The sequence below is a fragment of the Hippopotamus amphibius genome, chromosome 5, assembly GCF_030028045.1.
Source record: "Hippopotamus amphibius kiboko isolate mHipAmp2 chromosome 5, mHipAmp2.hap2, whole genome shotgun sequence".
In the NCBI taxonomy this organism is placed as follows: Eukaryota; Metazoa; Chordata; class Mammalia; order Artiodactyla; family Hippopotamidae; genus Hippopotamus; species Hippopotamus amphibius.
Window position 1 is genome coordinate 201,571 of NC_080190.1, and position 24,670 is coordinate 226,240.

At 45.5% G+C, this 24,670-nt stretch overlaps 1 protein-coding gene across 1 annotated transcript; it reads right to left on the minus strand.

Moving 5' to 3' along the window:
- Positions 1 to 9,962: 9,962 nt before the first annotated feature.
- LOC130854409 (heterogeneous nuclear ribonucleoprotein K-like) lies at positions 9,963 to 11,953 on the minus strand. Its single transcript, XM_057737181.1, has one exon. It carries the CDS (start codon positions 11,860 to 11,862, stop codon positions 10,468 to 10,470), a length of 1,395 nt encoding a protein of 464 aa, XP_057593164.1. The 5' UTR covers positions 11,863 to 11,953; the 3' UTR covers positions 9,963 to 10,467.
- Positions 11,954 to 24,670: the final 12,717 nt, after the last annotated feature.

Consider the following 24,670-nt stretch of genomic DNA (forward strand, 5'->3'; position numbering starts at 1 on the left):
TTTTGTTTGTTGGGAGTATTTAAATTACTGATTCAATTTCATTAATGGTAATCTGACTGTTCATATTTCCTGTTTCTTCCTGACTCACTCATTAGTGGTTATACATTTATAAGCATTTATTCATTTCTCTCGGTTGTCCAGTTTACTGGCTTATAATTGTTTATGGTAATCTCCAATGATCCTTTGTATTTCTGTGATGTCTGTTGTAACTTATCCTCTTCCATTTCTGCTTTTATTGATTTGAGACTCTTTTTTTCTTGATGAGCTTGGATAAATGTTCATCAATTTTGTTTATCTTTTCAAAGAACCAGGTCTTAGTTTCATTAATTTTTCTCTGTTGCTTTTTTAGTCTATTTCATTTATTACTGCTCTGATCTTTATTGTTTCTTTCCTTCTACTTATTTGGGGTTTTGTTTGTTCTTATTTTTCTACTTCCTTTAGGTATAAGATTAGATGGTTTATTTGAGATTTTCCTTGTTTCCTGAGGTAGTCTTTTATCACTGTAAACTTCCCTCTTAGAGCTGCTTTTGCAGCATCCCATAGATCTTGGATCATTGTGTTTCTATTTTCAGTTGTCTCCAGGTTTTTTTTTTTCTCTTTGATTTCTTCAGTGATCCATTGATTGTTTAATAGCATATTGTTTAGCCTTTATGTGTTTCTGTTTTTTGAAGGTTTTATTTTGTTTGGTTTGGTTTGGTTTGCTTTGGTGGTTGATTTCTAGTCCCAGAGCACTGTGGTTGGAAAAGGTGCTTGATATCATTTGTCTTCTTAAATTTATTGTGACTTGTTTTGGCCCAGCATGGGATCTATCCTAGATAATGTTCCATGTGCACTAGAAAAGAATGTATGTTCTGCTGTTTTGGGATGTAGTGTCTTGTAGATATCTATTAAGTCCAACTGCTCTACTGTGTCATTTAACACCACTGCTGCCTCATTGGTTTTCTGTCTGAATGATCTGTCCATAGATGTAAGTGGGGTGTTAAACTCCCCTACTATTATTGTGTTACTGCCAATTTCCCCTTTTATCTTTCTTAACATTCTTTTTATGCATTTACGTGCTACTATGTTGGGTGCATATTTATTTAGAATTGTTATATTTTCTTGCTGGATTTACCCCTTAATCATTATATAACATCCTTCTTTGTCTCTTGTTATGGTCTTTGTTTTATAGTCGATTTTGTCTGATATGTATTGCTACCCCAGCTCTATCTATCTATGTATCTATTTGTTCATTTATTTGGCTGTGCTGGGTCTTAGTTGTGGCATGTGGGATCTTAGTTCCCCAACCAGGGATTGAACCCGGGCCCCCTGCATTGGGAGCACAGAGTCTTAACCACTGGACCACCAAGGAAGTCCCTACCCCAGCTTTCTTGTTGTTTCCATATCCATGGAATCCCTTTTTCCATCCCCTCACTTTCAGTCCCTGTGTGTCTCTAGATCTGAAGTGAGTGTCTTGTAGGCAGCATATATAAGGGTCTAGTGTTTTATCTGTTCAGCAACTTTATGTTTTTTGATTGGAGTACTCAATCCATTTACTTTTAAGGTAATTATTTATAGGTATGTACTTATTGCCATTTTGTTCATTGCTTTTTGGTTGTTTTTGTAGTCCTTCTCTGTTCCTTTACCCTTCTTTTGTTCTCTTCCCTTGTGATTTGGTGACTATACTTAGTGTTGTAGTGGAATTTCTTTCTCTTTTTGTGGCATACATTTTTGGTTTGTGGCACATATATAATTGTTGATGACCTCTTAAGTTTGAACACACTCTAATAAACTTGCATTTTTACTCCCCCCACCATGTTTTGCCATTATGTTTCAAATTTTTTTTGTTTTGTGTATCATTTAACTACTTTTGTGGATACAGATGATTTTACTACTTTTGTCTTTTAACCGTCCTACAAGCATTATAAGTGGGTGACCTACTACCTTTACTATATGGTGGTCTTTACCAATGAGGTTATTCCTTTCATAATTTTTGTATTTCTAGTTTTGATCTTTTTTTCTGTTTAAGAGAAATTCCTCCAACATTTCTTGTAAAGCCAGTTTAGTTGTGCTGAATTCTTTTAGCTTTTGCCAGTCTGTGAAACTCTTTATCTCTCCTTCAAAACTTAATGATAGCTTTGCCAGGTAGAGTATTCTTGGTTTTAGGTTTTTTCCATACATTTGCCACTCCCTTCTGGGATGCATAGTTTTTGCTAGAGAGTCAGTTGATTGTCTTATGGGAGTTCCCTAGTACATAAGTACTTGCTTTTCTCTTGCTGTTTTTAAGACTATTTTTTTATCTTCAATTTTTGCCACTTTAATTACAATGTTTCTTGGTGTGGTTCTCTCTGGGTACATCTTGTTTTGGACTCTCTGTGATTCCTGGGCCTACGTGTCTGTTTCCTTTCCCAAGTTAAAGAAGTTTTCAGCTATTACTGTTTCAAGTAAGTTCTCTGCCCCTTTCTCTCTCTCTTCTCCCTCTGGGACCCCTACTAGTGAATGCTAGTATGCTTGATGTTGTCCTAGAGGTCTCTTAAAATATCTTCACTTTAAAAAAACAAAAAAAAAACTTTTTTTATTCAATTTGGATGATTTCCACTACTGCACCTTCCAGTTTGCTTATCTGTCCCTCAGTATGTCTAATCTACTATTGACTCCTCGTAATGTAATTTTTCAGTGATTGTATCCTTCAGCTCTGTCTCATTCTTCACTATCTTTTTCCAGCTCTTTGTTAAACATCTCACTCTGTTTATCCATTCTTCTGTCAAGTTCATTGAGCATCCTTGTCATTACCTCGAACTGTTTAACAGGTAGATTTCTTGTCTCCACTTTGCTTAGTTCTTCTTCTGGGGTTTTATCTCTTCATTTAGTATACATTCCTTTGCCTGCTAATTTTGCCTTATTCTCTGTGTCTGTATTTATGTGCTAGGTAGGTCAGTTATGTTTCCTGATATTGGAGAAGTGGCCTAATATAAGAGACATCCTGTGGGGCCCAGCAGCAAACTCCTCACTGGGGACCAGAGCTGCATGTTCTAGGAGTGCCTCTTATATGGGCCGCATGGGCACTTCTATTGTGGTGGTATTGACTAATGTGAGTACTCTGATAGCTGGGGCTGGACCCTGGTGCTAACAGGCTACAGGGAGGACCAAAATGGCTCTTGCCAGCACCTGTGTCCTTGTGGTGAAACAATTTCCCCCAAATGACTGCCACCAATGTCTGTGTCCCCAGGGGAAAGCCCAGCTGCCTCCTGCCTCTCCAGGTGGCTCTCCAAGAGAAGCAAGTGGCCTGCCCCAGGCTCCTTTCAAATTACTGCCTCTGCACTGGGATATGGAACATGAGAGTTCATGAGTGCCCATTAGGAGCAAAGTCTTTATTTCATCATCTCTCTAGATTTCCCATATGCAAGCCCTGCTGGCTCCTGGGGCTCAACTTCCTGGTGCAGGACCCCTGAGCTGGGAAACCTAATTGTGGGGCTCAGACCCCTCATATGGGGAGGGGGTCCATGGGGACAACATCTGCAATTATACTTATTCTCCCATTTGTGGGTTGCCTACCTGTGGATGTGGCTCTTGACTAAACTGCGTCTCTGCCTCTCCTACCATCTCATTGTGGCTCCTTCTTAATATCTTTAGTTGTGGAAAATCTGTTCTGCTGGTCTTCAGGTTGTTGTCATAGGCACTTGCTCTGTAAAAAGTTGTAATTTTGGTGTGCCAGTGGGAGGAGGGGAGCTCGGAATCTTTCTACTTCACCATCTTGGTGACATCCTCTACTCTGTGTCTTTTGGCTGGAGATTTTTTTTTTAATTGGCTGTGTTGGGTCTTCATTGCTGCACATGGGCTTTTTCTAGTTGCAACAAGCAGGGGCTACTCTCCATTGTGATGTGTGGGCTCCTCATTGCTGTGGCTTCTCTTGTTGTGGAGCATGGGCTCTAGGCACGTGAGCTTCAGTAGTTGTGGCACATGGGCTCAGTAGTTGTGGCTCACGGGCTCTAGAGCACAGGCTCAACAGCTGTGTCTAAAAGCACAGGCTTCATTGCTTCGCGGCATGTGGGATCTTCCTAGAGCAGAGATCGAGCCCATGACAACTTCCACCACCTAGGAAGTCCCTTGGCTGGAAAATTTAATTGGTTTATATTTTTTATAGTTCTCCTAGTTCTTTTTTTTAAATTCTTATTGGAGTACAGTTGATTTACAATGTTGTGTTACTTTCTGCTGTACAGCACAGTGAATCAGTTATACATATACATATATCCACTCTTTTTTAGATTCTTTTCCCATATAGATCATTACAGAATATTGAATAGACTTCCCTGTGCTATATGGTAGGTCCTTATTAGTTATCTACTTTATATATAGTAGTGTGTATATGTCAATCCCAATCTCCCAATTTATCCCTCCCTCCTTTCCCCAGTAACCATAGGATTGTTTTCTACATCCATAGCTCTATTCCTGTTTTGTAAATAAGTTCATTTGTACCATTTTTTTAGATTCCACATATAAGCAATATCACATGATATTTGTCTTTCTCTGTCTGATTTACTTCACTCAGTATGTCAATCTCTAGATCCATTCGTGTTGCTGAGAATGGCATTATTTCATTCTTTTTTATGGCTGAGTAATATTCCACTGTATATATAAATATATGTACCCCATCTTCTTTATCCATTCCTCTGTCAACGGACATTTAGGTTGCTTCCATGCCCTGGCTATTGTAAATAATGCTGCAATGAATATTGGGGTTCGTGTATCTTTTGGATTATGGTTTTCTGCAGGTATATGCCCAGGGATGGGGCTGCTGGGTCATATGGTAGCTCTGCTTTTCATTTGTTAGGGACCCTCCATACTCTCTGCTGTGGCTGTGCCAATTCACATTCCCACCAGCAGTGCAGGGGGGCTCCCTTCTCTCCACACCCCCTCCAGCATTTATTCTTTATACATTTTCTGATGATGGCCATTCTGACCAGTGTGAGGTGATACCTCATTGCAGTTTTGATTTGCATTTCTCTAATAATTAGTGATGTGGAGCAGCTTTACATGTGCTTTTTGGACATTAGTATGTCTTCTTTGAAGAAACATCTGTTTAGTACTTCTACCCATTTTTTGATTGGGTTGTTTGCTTTTTGTTACTGAGCTGCATGAACTGTTGTATATTTTGGAGATTAACCCCTTGTCAATCACTTCCTTTGCAAATATTTTCTCCCATCCTGTGTGTTGTCTTTTTGTCTTGTTTATGGTTTCCTTTGCTATGCAAAAGCTTTTAAGTTAAATTAGGTCCCATTTGTTTATCTTTTTTATTTTCATTACTCTAGGAAGTGGGTCAAAAAAGATCTTTATGTCAGAGGGTATTCTCCCTATGTTTTCCTCTAAGATTTTTATAGTATCTGGCCTTGTGTTTAGGTCTTTAATCCATTTTTAGTTTATTGCTGTGTATGGTGTTAGGGGGTGTTCTATTTTAATTCTTTTACAAGTAGCTGTCCAGGGAGACGTTCAGAGAAATAAGGCCACTCGGGACCCCCGGCGGCCCCTGTCAGCCCCTCAGACACCCCGTCCCCGTGACAGCCTGCATCACTCCCTGAACCACGCAGGAAGTGCTGTGGGAGTCTTCCTCTCTGGTTGTGAGTGTTTCCTACCGTATGCAGAGTGGGAGCTCTGTGCCACACGTGTGCTGGGACGTCCCCGTCAGCAAGCCCGGCACTGACTCCAGATTCCCAGAAGGCAAGCCCAGTCGGCTGGGGTCAGGCCTCAAGGAAAAGAGGGAATTCTCACCCAAGGCAGCCACGGAGTGGGTGCTCAGCGGGCAATACGGGATCTCGGAGGGAAGCGAGCGGCTGGGGCACAGCCTGGATGTGGCTCCGCCCCAGAGGCTCCGGCTCTTTTGGGGAGGTCACCCTGAGCTGTCAGAGTCAGCTGTGGATGGACCTGGCCACAGCCCTTCAGTTGCAACCACAGCTGCGCAGCTCTGCCTGGGCTCCTCCAGGCCACTCCCTCAGGGACAACAGCCCCCAGGAGACCGAGGTGCGGGTCATCTGGGCTCCTGGTTCTAACTCCATCCCCTGCTCCTGGGCCGGATGGGAAACTCTTCCCACACTGAGGGTCAGGCTGGGCCAGGGGCTGGGATGCAGGGAGGGAAGGCACACACCCAGGTCAGTGCAGCCCCAGGACCCGCAGCCCACACGCCCACCCAGCTGCCAGGCCTCCCCGCACAGCCTAGCACACCTTCCCCAACTGCTCTGGGACCACCGGGCCTCCCTGAGTCCAGATCAGCCGAAGAGACCGTCTTCCTGGTGCCCAGGGAGCAATCAGATCACTGCCCTTGGGGGAAGGAGGCCAGCCACCTCCTCCCTGGTGCCAGCCCCAGGCAGCCCCCGGAGGTCACAACCCGCCCTGGGGGGTCACGAGGGCTGAACCCTAACCCTGACCCTGCCTGGGAGCAAGTGTCAATAACACAGGAAGGCTTGCCGTGTCCTGGTGGAATGTGAGCGAAGACGCGAGATTTACAGAAACACGTCCTCAGCTGTGACCCGCGGTGGGGTTCCGGAGCAGCAGGGCTCTGGGCTTCCTGGCGGCCCCCCCGCCACTCGTCCGCACCGCTCACCCTCCTCGGCCCCGCCCACGCAGAGCCGCAGAGCCACACACACCCCTTCTCCGCAGACACCCGAGACCTGCCACATGCAGGCGTGAGCTCCCAAAGCCCCTCTGGCTGCACGTCTGAGCCCCCGGAGTCCCCTCTGACGCCCCAGGTGCCTGTCCGCCTGTGGGCCAGCTGCCCACCGAGCCTCATACCGGATTCCCGGAGCCCCAGCTGCTGCCGGCCCCCTGCTGGGTCCGGGGCCTCAGGATCTGGTTTCTCTTACAGACCCTGACCTGCTTAGAACCCAAACCACACTGCGGGGTTCCTTCCTCCTACTGATCTGGGGCACAGACAAGCAGCTGTGCTGGAGGTTCCTGGGGACATCACAGTTTCAGTCTGAGGGGGTAAAAGACACAAGCAAAGCAATTTCGGTATCATTTTTTCCACAATAAAATAGGTCAGGGCAAAAACAAATCTGTCTTTTGCAGAAACATCAAAAGGAGAATTAAGGAAGACAGTCCAAAAGGCAAGAAGAGATAAAGACAGACAGTCACTCACTGTGGATGTCCGCGACGTGCCCCTGTTTGTCTCGTGTCTACATAGACGACATTCACATTTTCACGGAAAGACACAGGAAATTCTTCCTCTGGGGGAAAACGAGATGTAGCGGGAGGCTGAAGCCCCGTCTCTCAGTGCGGTGACTCCTTTGTCTGCTGTTGACCTTTAGAGGGAGTCTGTCCCCTCGGGTGGGCGCTGAGGCTCCGGGGAGCTCCGAGCACCGCCAGATGTGGCTCTCAGGGAGCAATGACCCCTCCTGGAGGCAAACAAGGGCCCCTGTGGGCACAGCCCCCAGGCTGAGCAGGACCAGGACCCGACGGGCGCAAAGAAGGGCCAGGGTGCCTGGTGCCGCAGGGGACGGGGCCCCGGCTGGCAGGACTCGGCGTGAACACAGCGTGAGCGGACAGCTTCTCTGCCAAGGGTCTCTCCCGTGCACAAGAGCAGAGCTGTGTACAACCAATCCGTGCAGGAGAGACAGGCTTTATTTTAAACACTTTATTTTGTAGGACAGTTTTTATGTTTATGTAAACATTGAGAAGACAGTACAGAGAGCTCCTGGTAGCCCCACGCGCAGTTTCCTTTAATGTGGAGCCCTTCCTTTAGTACGGCGTATCTGTTACCACTCATGAACCAACGTTGATGTTATCAACTAAAGTCCACAACTACCTCAGATGGCATCACTTTTCATTCAGTGTCCTTCATCTGTCCCGGGATCCCGTCTAGGACACCATATGACATTTAGGGGCCTCTTTGCTGACTGTTCCTCAGACTTTCCTTAGTTTTGGCGACCTGGGCAGTCTTGAGGCGTGCTGGCTGGGTGTTTTGTAGAGTATTCCTCTGTTGGGAGTTGCCTGCTGTTTTTCTCCTGCTCAGACAGGGGTGATGGGTTTTGGGAGAAGATCACCGACGTGACGTTCCATGGCCATCTCGTCATTTCAGGAGACACACCATCAGCTGGACCTTCCCTGCTGATGTCGGCCTTGACAGATGGGTGTTTTCATCACAGCTGTTAAGTGCCCCGGGGTCAGCGGAGACACCAGCCTCGCGCCTCAGCAGGGCCCCGCGGCGGGCAGTGAAGGGCCGAGGGAGGAAGGGCCGGGGGAACGAAGACCTGCCGCTCCCCGGCGGGGCGGCCCTCACCCGGCAACAACTCTGGCGTCTCCTCTCTGGTCCTGCTGGGCGCGGGGACCTCGGACACACTTCCTGACCAGCCTCTGCCTCCGCTGCCACCTCCGTGAAGTGGGGTTATTGGCAGGACAGAGGGTTGTCGTTGGGTTGAGTTGACAGGTTCGAAGGGATTACAGCATAAGCACTACGTGAGTGGACTTATTTTCTTGCTCTTCTTACTGTTATTCATAGATTATTATTTTTATCACTCGCAGGTGATCCTGGGTGAGGTGGAGGCTGGCCTGTCGCTGGCATGTCGGCCCAGCAGCCACGGGCCACCGCTGCCCACGGCCCACGGGCAGCTCCTCCCTCCCTCCCCTGCTGAGCCCTCCACAGTTTCCACAAACTGAGGCCAGGTACAGAACACCTGGGAGACACCTCAGGCCTCACTTTGCTGCCCAGGGCCCAGCAGGACCTGCATCCTCTCAGGGAGCTGGTGCCAGGGTCCCACCTCCCTGGCATGGGCCCGGCCTCCATGCAGGGCTGACTGCTCCCCAGGCCCTCACCCGTGAAAGGAGGAAGCCCATGTCAGCTGATGTTACTGGCTAAAAACAGCCACAAATAAATAACTCAGCTCCTGAAGGACAGAGGGGGTGTCCTTTCTTTGTGAGGATGGGGTGACCTGCCCGGTGTGGGGCAGGACCTGCCTTTGGCATCATTGTCACCCCAGGAAATGAGCTATTTTTATTTCTATGGGCACCACTTCTTCTTTCTTGTCACTGACGGTGAAGTGAGCTGATTTCAGAAAAAAAGGAAAAAGAATGTTTTAAAGCTGCTCTAAGTTTGCCTGTGCATTCTGTGAACCCTATCTCTAGGATATTAAAATACAATTAAGCTTCTCCCAGCTGTGTGCATCTCTTAGGTCAGTGGCTCTTGGAAAGAGAAAAAGCAAGTGGCATTTCAAGGAGCCACTTTTAAAAGGCTGAGGATGTGAACTGGAGCACCAGCTCAGGTAGGAAGCAGGTGCTTCCTGAGCCTGGTAACAAATGGGGTCAAGAGGGAAGCAGAGGAGCAAAGTGTGACCTCCACCCCCCGCCGTCCCCACCCAGCACCCAGGACCTCGGCTACAGGCAGAGCCTGGCTGGGGTGGGGCCGCGCTCCTTCCCGAGCCAAAGCCCCTCACCTCCCTTCACCAGTGCCTCCTTTACCACCTTCCCTTCGGACAGAGGACAGTTGGCCCAGAAACTCTCCCACCCCCCCAGGGAGCCCTGACCCCAAGCTCACTCTGTCAGCCCATCCCTCACTGGCCTGGAGCTCAGACGCCCACCAACCGCAAAGGACAAGACTAGAAAGGGCCTATTCTGTAAACCCACTGAGGAGTCCCGGTGGCCCCACTGCTTACAGGGTCTGTGCTGAGCCAGACGCCACTCCACGCATGTTGCACGTATCTTCTCACAATCATTTTCCGTCAAACACGATTCAGTTGAGCATGATCGGGTTTTTCAAATATTCTATGGACACTTAAAAAGAATATTAACTCTTGGAGGTGTAAAGATATGAGGGAATATTACATATGTTTTATAAAACGTCCATGTGTCACCATCTCTTTACATGAAAAGTGGAGGAAATAATAAACACCTGACAGAGTCTGGGGGAGAATCACATTTTACAAAACACCTAAAGTTCTTAGATCAGTCCTTGACACACTGTCACACTCAAATTTCAGATTTTATTTTATTTTTTTTTTTTTAGGTTCACTAAATTTATTTTAAAAATCATAAAACGTTTCTTACAAAAGAGCATTACATTCTGCACACTGCTCTGAATAGATGGCAGGGACATATGGACTACTGTTACTTTTCCTCCCTGTCCCACCCCCCCAAATGTTACAGTGACCACAAAGCAAAGTGTTCACAATAATTACATGGGGGGATTTTTTTTAAACCACCAACAATGAACAAAAATTAAAATTCACTCACTCTGCTGCTGTTTCAAAATTTCAATGTTAGTTTTTTGCACACCCTCCCCCACCCCCAACCCTGTTTGTAAGGAACTAAAACATTACATCTGGTGAACAGCAAAGATTTCACTACACCTCAAATGCAGAACACCTATGAAGCAGAGGAATGTTGGCTTTTTAAACAGAAGCAGATAAAAAAAAAAAGATGCAGGACTCCTTCAGTTCTTCACTAGTCTTAGAAAAACTTTCCAGAATACTGCTTCACACTATAAAAAAGAAAAAATATCTTGCATTAGAATCCTTCAACATCTGCATACTGCTTCACACTGTTCTGCAGCAAATACTGTGCATTCTGTATCTGGTCCTGTGTTCCTGTAATGGTAATGATCCGATCTTCGGACCCTTCTAAAGGCTCATCTATTTTGATCGAAGCTCCTGACTCATGACGGATTTGTTTAATCCGCTGACCACCTTTGCCAATAATAGATCCAGCCAAATCTTTGGGAATAGTTACTTGTGTAGTAATAATAGGTCCACCAAGATCACCATATGAGCCACGACCCCCTGCATAGGAATAATCATATCCAGAGCCACCCTGTGGTTCATAAGCCATCTGCCACTCTGATGGGCTCCATGTATCTATTGCGGAGTCCCAGGTTTCATCAGCACTGAAACCAACCATGCCATCATAACGGTCTCCAGGTCTTCCTCTTCTGTCATAGGCCATTAGATCTCCTCCTCTAGGTGGTGGTGGTGGTGGAAGAGGAAGATTCCGAGCTCTGCTACCACCCCGGCCACCTCGTCCAGGAGGAGGTGGAGGAGGTCCTCGACGAGGGCTCATATCATCGTAATCTCTCCTGGATGGAGGCATGGGACGCCCACCCCGACCAGGAGGCATTCTATCAAAACCACCTCTTCCCCGCATAGGAAATCCCACGGGACGTCCACGGCGATCATCAAACATCATTGTAAAACCACCGTAATCATAGGTTTCATCATAAAAATTGGGATCATAAGGCTGAGCACGTCCTTTGATGGGAGACTCTGATATAAGATCCAGGATGATCTTTATGCACTCTACAACCCTATCAGGTTTTCCTCCAATAAGAACGACTCTGTCAGTGGATTGAGGACAACATTCCTGGAAAAGTTTGATTGTTGTCTGAGTGTTCTCTCGAAGTTCTTTGATTTTAGCACCTTTGACCCCAATAATTCCTCCTGCCAGACTCTGATGAATCAACAGTCTCAACTCGCAGTCAAAGTCGCTTCCTTTATAGTGTTGGTAATTTAAGCATTCCACAGCATCAGATTCGAGCGGGAGCTGGCTGGTTGCAGTGGGTGATGGCAACTGCAGGCCCTCTTCCAAGGTAGGGATGATTTTCTTCAGAATTTCTCCAATTGTTTCAATATCAGCACTGATACTCAATATGCGCTCGGGGCCACTGCTGTCTGGGACTGAAACACTGGCATTGTAGTCTGTATGGAGAGCCTTAATATTCTTGCCTCCTTTTCCAATCACTGCCCCAGCATTCTTGCTTTGAAGCAGAATGCGTAATTCAACCATCTCATCAGTGTTTCTAGATCTTTTAAAAGCTTGTTCCTCTTCCATATCTTCAGCAGGGCGTTTACCAAATTCGCCATTGGTTTCGGTGTTGGGAAAGGTTTCCTCTGGCTGTTCAGTTTCCATTTTCTTGTATTAAAGGAACACACCAATCTCTGGGCCGCAAATAAGCGGGAAGTAGGCAAGACGTCGAGGTTGCTGCAGCGGAGAAACAGAGGATAATCTTGTTTTATTATTAATAGTTGAATTCTGAAAAAGTTGTGGCAAAAGCGTTTCATTTTGTGGCCCGTTTGCCTTAAATTTTACACAGTTCTTGATTTATATTGTTTAATACTGTGGAACACATCCAAAAACAAATCTCAGAGGTTTTAACCATTTTATTATTAAAATATTATTTTCACAGAAATATGACAGACAATACTAAAATCTGTATGGACCAAAAAAAACCCAGAATAGCCCAAGCAATCTTAAGAAAGAAGAACAAACCTGGAGGCATCACACTTCCTGATTTCAATCTATATTGTAAAGTTATAGTAATGAAAAGAGTATGGTAATGGCATAAAAACAGGCATCTAGATCAATGGAACAAAATAGAGAGCCCAGAAATAAACCCACATGTATATGGCCAATTAATTTTTTTTTTTTGGCCAACTAATTTATGACAAACGATCCAAGAACACATAACAAAGGACAGTCTCTTTGATAAGGTGTTCAGAAAACTGAGCAGTCACATGAAAAAGAATAAAACTATCTTACACCATATGCAAAACTTAACTCAAAATACATTAAAGAGTTGAACATAAGACCTAAAACCATTGAACTCTCAGAAGAAAACATAGGCTAAAAACTCCTTGATGTTAGTCTCGGCAATGGTTTTTTCGGGGGGGGATTTGACAAGGAAAGGCAACAAAAGCAAAAATAAACAAGTGGGACTACATCAAACTAAAAAGTTTCTGCACAGCAAAAGAAATCATCAACAAAAGGAAAAGGCAACCTACTGAATGGGAGAAAATATTTTCAAGCCATATATCCAATAAGGTGTTAACATCCAAATATATAAAGAATTCTTCCAACTCAATAGCAAACAAACGAACAATCCAATTTAAAAATGGGCAGAAGACCTGAATAGACATTTTTTTCCAAAGAAGACAGACAGTGGCCAACAGGTCCATGAATCATTAAGCATCAGAGACATGCAGATTAAAACCATGATGAGTTACCGCCCCACACCTGTTAGAATGGCCATCATCAAAAAGACAAGAAATCACAAGTGTTGGCAAGGGTGTGGAGAAAAGGGAATCCTGGTGCACTGTTGGTGGGAATGTAAATTGGTGCAGCCACTGTGGAAGAGAGTATGGAGGTTCCTCAGAAAATTAAAAATGGAACTACCATATGGTCCAGCAATTCCACTTCTGGCACCTCTGTTTATTTCTCTGAAGAAAATGAAAACATTAATTCAAAAAGACACATGCACCCCAATGTTCATAGCTGCATTATTTACAATAGCCAAGATATGGAAACAATGTATTTATCAATGGATGAGTGGTGTATAGATATACAATGGAATATTATTCTGCCATAAAAAAAGAAGAAAATCTTGCCATTTGCAACAACATGGATGGACCTTGGTAGCATTATGCTAAGTGAAATAAGTCAGAGAAAGACAAATGCCTTATGATCTCACTTACATGTCCAAACTTTTTTTTTTTTTAATTGACTGTGTTGGGTCTTTGTTGCTGCGAGTGGGCTTTCTCTAGTTGCAGCGAGTGGGGGCTACTCTTCATTGTGGTGTGCAGGCTCCTCATTGTGGTGGCCTCTCTTGTTGCAGAGCACGGGTTCTAGGTGCAAGGGCTTCAGCAGTTGCGGCACATGGGCTCAGTAGTTGTGGCTCATGGGCTCTAGAGAGCAGGCTCAATAGTTGTGGCACATGGGCTTAGATGCTCCACGGCATATGGGATCTTCCTGGGGCAGGGATTGAACCCATGTCCCCTGCATTGGCAGGCGGATTCTTAACCACTGTGCCACCTAGGAAGTCCCCTACACATCCAATCTTAAAAAACAAAACAAAACAAACAAAAAACAGTTCTTAGATGCAGAAATCAGAATGGCGGTTGCCAGAGGTGGGGCAGAGGTGGGGGCAGTGAGCAAAATTGGTGAAGGGGATCAAAGGTACACAGTTTTAGTTATAAAATAAATAAGTCATGGATGTAATGTACAGTGTGGCAACTATAGTTAATAATACCGAATTTCATATTTGGAAGTTGCTAAAAGAATAAATCTTGAAAGTTCTCAGGGCTTCCCTGGTGGTGCAGTGTTCAAGAATCTGTGGGTTCGAGCCCTGGCTGGGGAAGATCCCACATGCCTCGGAGCAAATAAGCCTGAAACTAATATAATGTTACATGCCATTTATACCTCAATAAAAAATTAATGTTTTATAATTCACAAATAAAGAAAAAATACTATTAGTCCCTAATGTAGACTGTGGACTTTGGGTGATAATGATGTGTCAGTGTAAGGTCATCAGTTGTAACGAATGTATCACTCTGGACGGAGGTGGGTGTGAGGTGGACGGGGGTTATATAGGAAATCTCTATACTTCCTGATCAATTCTGTTGTGAACCTGAAACTGCTTTAAAAATAAAGTCAACTTTTTAAAAATGATAGGTAAATAGATATATAAATAAAATAAACATTGAACTTAAGAAACAAAAAAATCAAAAAAGAAATGAAAACGAAATAGGATACAGGATTTGATGGAGATGGAAAAGCAAAGCAGTAACAATTATCACTATGAGGCTTCCTTCCACCATCACCTGTGTGAGGAACCAGCCTATTGCTCATTCACTCCAGGGAAACACAAATTAAAGCCACAGTGAGATACCGCTGTACATCCTAGACTAGCTGACATTGAAAAGACTGACAACACCAAGTGATGGAACAGATGTGGAGCACCTTGAACTCTCACTCATTGCTGGTGCGGATGAAGTCTGGTAGAACCACTTTGGAATAAGGTCTGGGAGTATCTTATAAAACTAAATATAAACCAGTCCTATGACCCAGCATGTCCACAGCTAAGACAAGTTAAAACATATGCCCACAAAAAGACCTGTGTAAGAATTTTGGAGCAGCTTTATTCAATCACCCAAAAAACAAAAATAGCCCAGTAAAAAAATTGAAAAAACAACCTGTGTTATAGTCATGCCCTGGAAGATTCCTCAGCAATATAAAGAAACAGATGTTAGATGCACGAAAAAGCATGGATGGATCTCAGAAATACTATGCTAGATGAAAGAAGCCTGACTCAGAATATATATTGTATGATTCCACTTTATGTGAAATTCTAGAACATGCAAAACTATCTTATGGTAGAAAAAATGAGAACTGTGGTTCCATCAGGGGAAGGTATGGAAACTGCCTGGGAAGGAACATGAAGGGACCTTCTGGAGATGATGGTAACTCTCTATAACTTGGTAGGTATTGGGTTACACAGCTTTATGCATTTTCAAAACTCAATGAATATACACTTAAGGTTTGTGCATTTCATTATATGTAAATTATACAACAAAAGAAAAAATAAACAAATTTGGAACTCTGGTTGACACATGCTGAGGTATGTAGGAGGAATGTACTGAAATCTGCAATGTATTTTGAAATGCATCCAACAAATATAAATTCATGGGTGAATAGATGGAGGGGTATAGAAGGTCAGACATGCTAAAGTAAGTATAAGTAAATGTTAAAGGCAAAATCTAACAGTGGATATATGGATGTGTACCACAAATGCTTTCAACTCAGTTGTATGTTTGAAATTTTTCACAATAAAATTTTGGAAAAAGGCAAGTAAAAATTTTGATATATTTGGATATTTTAAAACACACATTTATGGAAACACAAAAGACCCCTGAATAGCCAAAGCAATCTTGAGAAAGAAAAATGGAGCTGGAGGAATCAGGCTCCCTGACTTCAGACTATACTACAAAGCTACAGTCATCAAAACAGTATGGTACTGGCACAAAAAAACAGAAATATAGACCAATGGAACAACATAGAAAGCCAGGAAATAAAGTCATGCACCTATGGTCACCTAATCTATAACAAAGGAGGCAAGAATATACAATGGAGAAAAAACAGTCCCTTCAATAAGTTGTGCTGGGAAAACTGGACAGCACATGTAAAAGAATAAAATTAGAACATTCTCTAACACAAAAATAAACTCGAAATGGATCAAAGACCTAAATGTAAGGCCGGACATTATAAAACTCATAGAGGAAAACATAGTACACTCTTTGACATAAATTGCAGCAATATCTTTTTTGACCCACCTCCTAAAGTAATGAAAATAAAAACAAAAATAAACAAATGGGACCTAATTTAACTTAAAAGCTTCTGCACAGCAAAAGAAATCATCAACAAAATGGAAAAACAACTCACAGAATGGGAGAAAATATTGGCAAATGATGCAATCAATAAGGATTTAATCCCAAAATATACAAATAGCTCATGCAGCTTTATGTCAAAAAAAAACAAACAACCCAATCGAAAAATGGGCGCGAGATCTAAATAGACAGTTCTGCAAAGAAGACATACAGATAGCCAAAAATCACATGAAAAGATACTCAACATCACTAATTATCAGAGAAATGCAACTCAAAACTACAATGAGGTATCACCTCATACAGGTCAGAACAGCCATCATCAAAAAATCTACAAACAATAAATGGTGGAGAACGTGTGGAGAAAAGGCAACCCTCCTACACTGTTGGTAGGAATGTAAATTGGTACAGACACTATGGAGAACAGTATGGAGGTTCCTTAAAAAACTTAAAATAGAAATACCATGTGACCCAGAAGTCTGACTCATGGGCATATGTCTGGAGAAAACCATAATCCAAAGGATATATGCACCCCAGTGTTCACTGCAGCACTACTTACAATAGCCAGGACATGGAAGCAACCTAAATGTCCACTGACAGAGGAATGGATAAAGACGATGGGGTAAATATATATAGCAGAATATTACTCAGCCATAAAAAGGAATGAAATAATGCCATTTGCAGCAACACGGAAGGACATAGAGATTATCATACTAAGTGAAGTAAGTCAGACAGAGAAAGACAAATGATACCACTCATCTGTGAAATCTAATTTAAAATAATACAAATGAACTTATTTACAAAACAGAAGCAGACTTAAAGATATTGAAAACAAACTTATGGTTACTAAAGAGGAAACATGATGGGGGGGGATAAATCAGGGGCTTGGGATGAACACATGCACATTACTATATGTAAGATAAATAACCAACAAGGACTCATTGTGTAGCACAGGGAACTCTTTTCTCATACAGGTGTAATAACTTGTATGAGAAAAGAATCTAAAAAAGAATGTATGTGTGTGTATATATATATATATACACACATGTATAATATATATATAACTGAATCACTTTGCTGTACACCTGAAACTAACACAACATTATAAATCAACTGTACTCCAATAAAATTAAAATATTTTTAAAAAATAATAAAATAAAATGAAATACACATCTAAATAACCCTTGTGCCGAGGAAGAACTCCTAATGGAGTCTTAAAAAGATTTAAAACTGAATGTTAATAAAGTGTTGCACATCAAAAGGTGAGATTTCATCAAAATAGTATTTAAACTCAAATGCATTGCTTAAATACAAAAAAAATGCTTAAAAAAATGAGCTGCAAGTTTAAGTGAGAAAAAGAACTACAGTAAAACCAAGAAAAATGATAGTTGTGAGAGATGAAAGCATAATTTAATAAAATAGAAAACATAAAAGGCCAGACACAAAATAAATCTCTAACAAGACTGATAAAAAGAAAAAAGATTCAAATCAATAACATCAAGAATTTAAAAGGAGACATGAGTACAGATCCAACATGAAAAGAACACTACAAACAACTTTAAGCTGATAAATTTGAAAACATAGGTCAGATGAATAACCGTCTAGATAGATATAACTTATAAATAAATAAAACTGACTTGAGAAAAAAATAGCTTGAATTAATTACCAAATTAGTGACATTAAATAAGTTCTTTAAAATGTTTCCTTCTAAATAGTTGATAGTCCCAGATGGTTTTACAAGTGAAATCATTCCAACTGTATATGATTTCTTCCACAGAAAAAGAGGCAAAATCTTCCCCATCTCCTTCTATGAGGCCATTATTATTCTGAAACCAAAGTAAGAAAAGAAGAAACAAGAACATGACAGGACAAGTCCAAACCTGAACACACATGCACAGAAGATGTGGCATATATATACAGTGGAATATTACTCAGCTATAAAAAGGAATGAGATGGAGCTATATGTAATGAGGTGGATGGACCTAGAGTCTGTCATGCAGAGTGAAGTAAGCCAGAAAGAGAAAGACAAATATTGTATGCTAACTCATATATACATAATCTAAAAAAAAAATGGTACAGATGAACTCAGTGACAAGAATAAGGATACAGATGCAGAGAAAGGACTGGAGGACTCGAGGTTTGGGGGGGCGGGGGGTGAAGGGGAAGCTGGGACGAAGTGAGAGAGTAGCATAGACATATATATACTACCAACTGTACAATAGATAGCCAGTGAGAAGTTGCTGTATAACAAAGGGAGTTCAACTCGAGGATGGAAGATGCCTTAGAGGACTGGGACAGAGAGGGTTGGGGAGAGTGGAGGGAGGGAGGGAATACGGGGATATGTGTATAAACACAGCTGATTGACCTTGGTGTACCTCAAAAACTGGTACAAGAGTGTAAAGCAATTATATCCCAATAAAAAAAAAACAAAAACCCTTCGTCACACAATAGGATCCCAAATCAACTGACGTGTTAAAATGTAGCTTCTCAAAAACTAGGGAATGACGTCATGCCAAGGGGTCGGGTCCATTTAAAGCAACCAGGGCTCTTGAGGGATGCCATCAGCGGCCCCAGGGCGTGGGCATGAAGCCAGGAGAAGCATCATTAAGTGCTGAGAAGTAAGGATTCTTTCAAGAAGCCCAGGAGGACCCAGAGGAGATGATTGAGGAGGCTCCCTGCCAGGTGGCCACAGGAGTGGGCATGTTGAAAGGAGACTGCAGCCAATTAGAACAAGCTGTGCCTGTAAAGAGCCATTAGCCTAAAGGACACTGAGAAGGAAAAAAATGGGTAAAATGAAGCATGAAACAGAGTTAGTGTAACACAGGGGAAATGATGCTCCCATAACTAAATGAGCTCTGACCGCTGAAAATTGATTCAGTACTCCCAATGCTGAGTATCCTTGAGAGTTTTTCTTTGTTTTCTGTAAGAAGAGGGTAAATTTAAGGAACCTGAGCACCCAAGGACCCTTCCACCACACACACACACACACACACACACACACACACACACACACACACACACACCCCAGGAGCAGGCATCAGTGTTGAGGCCACAGGGTCCCAATAAAAGCACTCCTCCTTCCTACCAGAGGGAAAACAAGGACCTGAGAGCGCAAGAGGACTAAAGCCAATGCAGACCAAAATAGCTTCATTGCTGGCAAACGCCGCATGGAGGAGGGGGTGCCCCTGAGGGTCCGCCCTCCGCTGCAGTGGCCCTTGGCCTGGGGGCGTGAGGACACAGGCCCGGCCTGGAACCGCTGAGGAGGCAGAGCCCCGTGGGTGCAGTATACACGCATATTTGCGCGCGTGTGTGTGTGCGTGTGTACACATACGTGTGTCCACAAATGGTCTCACGGCTTGGAGGTCTGGACACGGTGACGTGTGTCCTATGAAAGCTGTCCATCCTTCCCCGGGGTGGGCCCCACTCATTCCATTACCGTCTTTGCATCCTCCCCGCTTTCTGTAGTTTCCCACCTCACACCATGTTGGCCCATGGACTGAAGGGAGAAGTGCACCATGGTGCTTTCACATATTTTTTTTAAGCTCTTTATTGGAATGTAATTGCTTTGCACTCTTGTACCAGCGTTTGAGGTACACCAAAGTGAATCAGCTGTATTTATACACATATCCGCATAACCCCGCCCTCCTGTGACTCCCCCCCACCCTCCCTGTCCTGGCGCTCTAAGCCATCACGCATCATGGAGTTGATCTCCCTTTGTTACACAGCAACTTCCCACGAGCTCTCTATTTTACAGTTGGTAGTGTACCTACATCTATGCTACTCTCTCACTTCGTCCCAGCTTCCCCTTCGCCCCCCGCCCCCCCCCTCAACCCGGTGTCCTCCAGTCCATTCTCTGCATCTGCATCATTATTCTTGCCCTGTCACTGGGTTCATCAATACCATTCTTTTTTAGATTCCGTAAAAAGCATATGATAATCTCAATAGATGCAGAAAAAGCTTTTGACAAAATTCAACACCCATTTGTGATAAAAAAAAAACTCTCCAGAAAACGGGCATAGAAGGAAATTACCTCAACATAATAAAAGCCATATGTGAGAAACCAAAAGCCAACGTGGTTCTAAATGGCGAAAAACTGAAAACATTCCCCCTAAGAACAGGAACAAGATAAGGGTGTCCACTCTCACCATTATTATTCAACATAATTTTGGAAGTTTTCGCCACAGCAATCAGAGAAGAAAAAGAAATAAAAGGAATCCAAATTGGAAAAGAAGAAGTAAAACTGTCACTCTTTGCAGATGACGTGGTATTATATACATATGTTTTTAAGAAGGAAACAGTTGATAGCAAGCCGCCGGGCGGGCATCTCTCTCTTCCGGACACCTCCCTTCTACCCCTTCTCCACCAAGAACACCTCGTCTGTAAGAGTAAAAATGACGCCTGGAAAGGGAGAAGCGCGCCTGCGACGGGAACAAGCGGACCCCACCCCAGGCCCCGCGCACACCACGGGGTGGGGACGGCCGAGCCCCGGGAAAGGGTGGGCGTGGAGCGCGGCGCGGAGGGCAGCGCCGGCCCCAGCGCCGCCGACTGGGCCCCCGCGGCTCGGCTGTCGGGCTCGCGGGGCCGCGCAGCTCCGGGGCCGGGGCCGCAGGACGGGAGCCGGCAGAGGCGCGGCCTGGGAACCTGCGCGCCCGGGTTCCCATGGTTGGGAGCCCCGCGGCCCCTAACGCCGGGCGGGGCTCCAGCTTCATGAAATCGGGCACCTGGGGGCGGCCAAGGAAGCGTCCGAGGACCAGTTTGTCCAAACTAGGAAAACCGAGGCTGGCCCTGGAAGCGCCGGAGGGGAGAAGCGCCGGCGGGGAAGGGGCGGTGGCTGGAGGGGCCGGGAAGGAGCCTGCGTCACCAGGCCTTCAGGTTCCGCGGGGGCTCCCACCGTCTGTGCCTCGGCGGCACGGGGGGTGCCCGGGACACCCCGGTCCAGCGAGGCTATTGGTTTGTCAGAAAGACGCAGCGCGCAGCAGTTGGGGCGGAGAGGAGGGGGGGTCCCGCCTGGCTGGCGGCGGCTGCTCAGCCGTCCTCCCGGCCCCCGAACCCAGCGCACCACCGCCGGGGGCAGCGCGCGCGTGGACGCAGCCAGCTCTGTGCTGGGGCCTCTCTGACCCACCCACGGAGCCTTGGCTCGGGTGCCTGACCTGCCCCCCGGGGGGTGCACTCGGGGTATGCTATGCCCCTCCCCTTAACCATCAGAGCAGAGTGTGTGGGGCCCCGGTGTGGAGTCAAGATGTGCTGCCTTGCGGGCGCCTTCCATCATCGCTTCCCACGGGCCGGCAGGCCGGGTGGCTGGGTCTCCTTCAGGCAAAGGGGTCTCGGGGAACCCAGGGCAGCTAGGAGTGTGGAGCCGCCACCCGCAGTAGGGGCGGTGGGAGGGGTGCAGGTATTTGTGTGTCCATGAGTCCTGGAGCCTGGCCCTGCTGCCTGCCCACCATCCCCCACAGGCCTGCTGCCCTCCTGGGAGCACGGAGGCTCCTCCCTGCTCCTTGCTCTGCGCAATGGTCCCTACTGCCAGTGTGCGCCTGCCGTAAATGTCACAAGGGGGCTGGGACAGGACCCACCCCGTCACATCTCTGTACGTTAGCCCTCTGCTCAGCACGTGTCCTCGTCCGACCCTTCTCCAACCATTTGTCCAGGGATTGTCTCTCGACCCCAGAGCCCCTGCCTTCCCTGCATCCTTTGCAGACAACCAGGTTGCCAGCACCTGCTAGACGCTCACACACCATGCGTTATGACAGGCTCGGCCCGTTCGCTCCATCGTGGGCACTAGTCTCATCAGGAACGGTGGGCAGGGGGCTTTGGGGAAGGCCGTGGTGGCTCTGCCTCCCTGTCCTGATGTCAGCCTGAGGGCAGGGGTGCAAGGGCCCCCACACTTACTGCTCAGAGAGTCCACAGGCTTCAGGTCTGCGCCACTCGAGTCCACCCAGTCTTCAAGGGCCTGCTCACAGATGATCTCAGAGGAGACTTCCCCATGTCCCTGGGATTTTACAAAGGAGCACCCTGAGAGACCCCGCCCTGGGAGGTCCTGGAGAAGGAAAAACAGCCTCAGCACACGTGGGGAGCAGCCCGACCTGCCAGGGCCGCCTCGTGACCAAGGTGGGTGTTTGCAGGTGACAAGATCCTTGGATCCCCAATTACAGGCTTGACGCCCTGGCCCTCGGCAGCCCTGGAGCTGTGGACGCCCTCTCCTGGGCGCCGGGGACTCAGAGTGTCCTCACTGGCCCCAGCGCCTCCCCTCTCTGTCCCGGACTCGTCACAGCTCCAGCTCTACTTCCGGATGGAGGTGCTGGAGTCCAGTCATGTCCCAAGGCCATCGGCTCTCTGCACCTTTGAGTCTGCAAAGGCAGCTGGGTGCCCACACGGGGTCAGACAGGTCAAGGAGCTGGCTTCAGGGGGACGATGTGGAATCCAGGCCAGATCCGTGGTGGGTGAGGGGTGAGGAGCTTGTGCAACCCTCACGCAGTCTGCTGCTTGCCTTTGGGAGCATCCGCCTAAACCCAGGCAGCAGTAAATAAAACTACTTCCTGCTTCAGATGCTCAGAAGATTTGAAACAGGAATTTGCCTAACTCCATCCTTCTGTCCATAAATGTAAAAGGATTCCCAGTGTTGGTGGTTATATTTTTATTAGATTGCTGGACAGTTTGTGAGGTCAGCAATTAAGTAACCACAACTTCTTTTCTAAGCATTTGCCTACTTCTTGTCTGTAAAGCTTTTGATTTCTCCCTTGAATCTGAATGAGATCCTTGCTGGGTAGAGTATTCTTGGTTGTAGGTTCTTCTCAGTCATCACCTGAAATATATCGTGCCACTCCCTTCTGGCTTGTAGAGTTTCTGCTGAGAAATCAGCTGTTACCCTTATGGGAGTTCCCTTGTATGTTATTTGTCGTTTTTCCCTTGTTGCTTTTAATAACTTTTCTCTGTCTTTAATTTTTGTCAGTTTGACTACTATTTGTCTTGGCGTGTTTCTCCTTGGGTTTATCCTGCCTGGGACTCTCTGAGCTTCCTGGACTTGGGTAGCTATTTCCTTTCCCATGTTAGGGAAGTTTTCAACTATAACCTCTTCCAATATTTTCTCAGGTCCTTTCTCTCTCTCTTCTCCTTCTGGGACCCCTATAATGCGAATGTTGGTGCACTTAATATTGTCCCAGAGGTCTCTTAGGCTGTCTTCAGTTCTTTTCATTCTTTTTTCTTTGTTCTTTTCTGCATCAGTGATGATCACCATTCTGTCTTCCAGGTCACTTATTCAGCCTTCTGCCTCAGTTAATCTGCTATTGGTTCCTTCTAGTGTATTTTTCATTTCCGTTATTGTGTTGCATATCTCTGTTTGTTTGTTCTTTAATTCTTCTAGGTCTTTGGTAAACTTTTCTTGCAACTTTTCGATCTTTGCATCCAATCTTTTTTCAAAGTCCTGGATCATCTTCACCATCATTACTCTGAATTCTTTTTCTGGAAGAGTGCCTATCTCTTCTTCATTTAGTTGTTTTTCTGGGGTTTTATCTTGTCCCTTCATCTGGTACAAAGTCTTTTGCCTTTTCATTTTCTCTCTCTTTTTGTGGCTGTGGTTTTCAGTTCCACAAGATGAAATACTGCTGATACTGCTTGATTCTGCTGTTGAGGCTCCTGGGTGCTTCCTGATGGGAGGGACTGATGGTGGGTTGGGCTGGGTGGGTGGAGCTCAGTAAAACTTTAATCCAATTTGGTGGGTGGAGCTCAGTGACACTTTAATCTGCTTGTCTGCTAATGGATGGGGCTGTGTTCCCACCCTGGTGGTCGTTTGGCCTGAGGCGACCCAGCCCTGGAGTTTACAGGCTCTTTGGTGGAGCTAATGGTGGACTCTGGAAGGGCTCACACCAATGAGCACTTCTCAGAATCCCTGCTGCCAGTGCCCCTGTCTCCTCGGTGAGCCACAGCTGCCCCCACCTCTGCAGCATCTGCCTACTTCTTGATAAGACTCTGGAAGCGTCTAACACAGCATCAGCACTACTGTAGAAGTTCCAAATATTCAAAATTGAGGATCTCTTCCTGAGACTGTTGGTTAATTGCTACGGATGGTGAAAACTTGCACCATCATCATATTGCCATTATCGGCAGTTATGGTTAAAGGGCGCAGTAATAATGCCTCACGTGTTGGTCACCTGCACATTCAAACGTTTTCTGACTTAACTGCGATGGCACCGTGAGGGTGAGAAAACCGCAGCCACGAGGCTCCGGCATGGCTAGGCTGGGGCTCAACCTCACACCCTTAGTTGGATCCACCTCTGGTTGAGCCCAGGGTGCTATAATTCTGCTAACGTACCAAATGGGGGCTGAGACATATCAGACCCTGACACCACCCATGTGTGCCCCCATCAGAACCTAAGAGACAGGGAAGTCCTGACTGGCTGTGTCCAAGTGAACATTTACAGCTGCTCACAGAGGTCTCCTCCACCCACCCTGGGCTCCTAAGGCCACAGATCAGGCACCGTGCTCCCTCTTTCTCGTAGTTCAGTCTCTATAATGAATTCTGTTCCTTAGATCATACTTAAATGCTAACTCATCAAATGAACAAGGAT

Bases quoted from the DNA above. Each gene is read 5' to 3' on its own strand.
- LOC130854409 (XM_057737181.1), bottom strand. From the start codon at position 11,862: ATGGAAACTGAACAGCCAGAGGAAACCTTTCCCAACACCGAAACCAAT.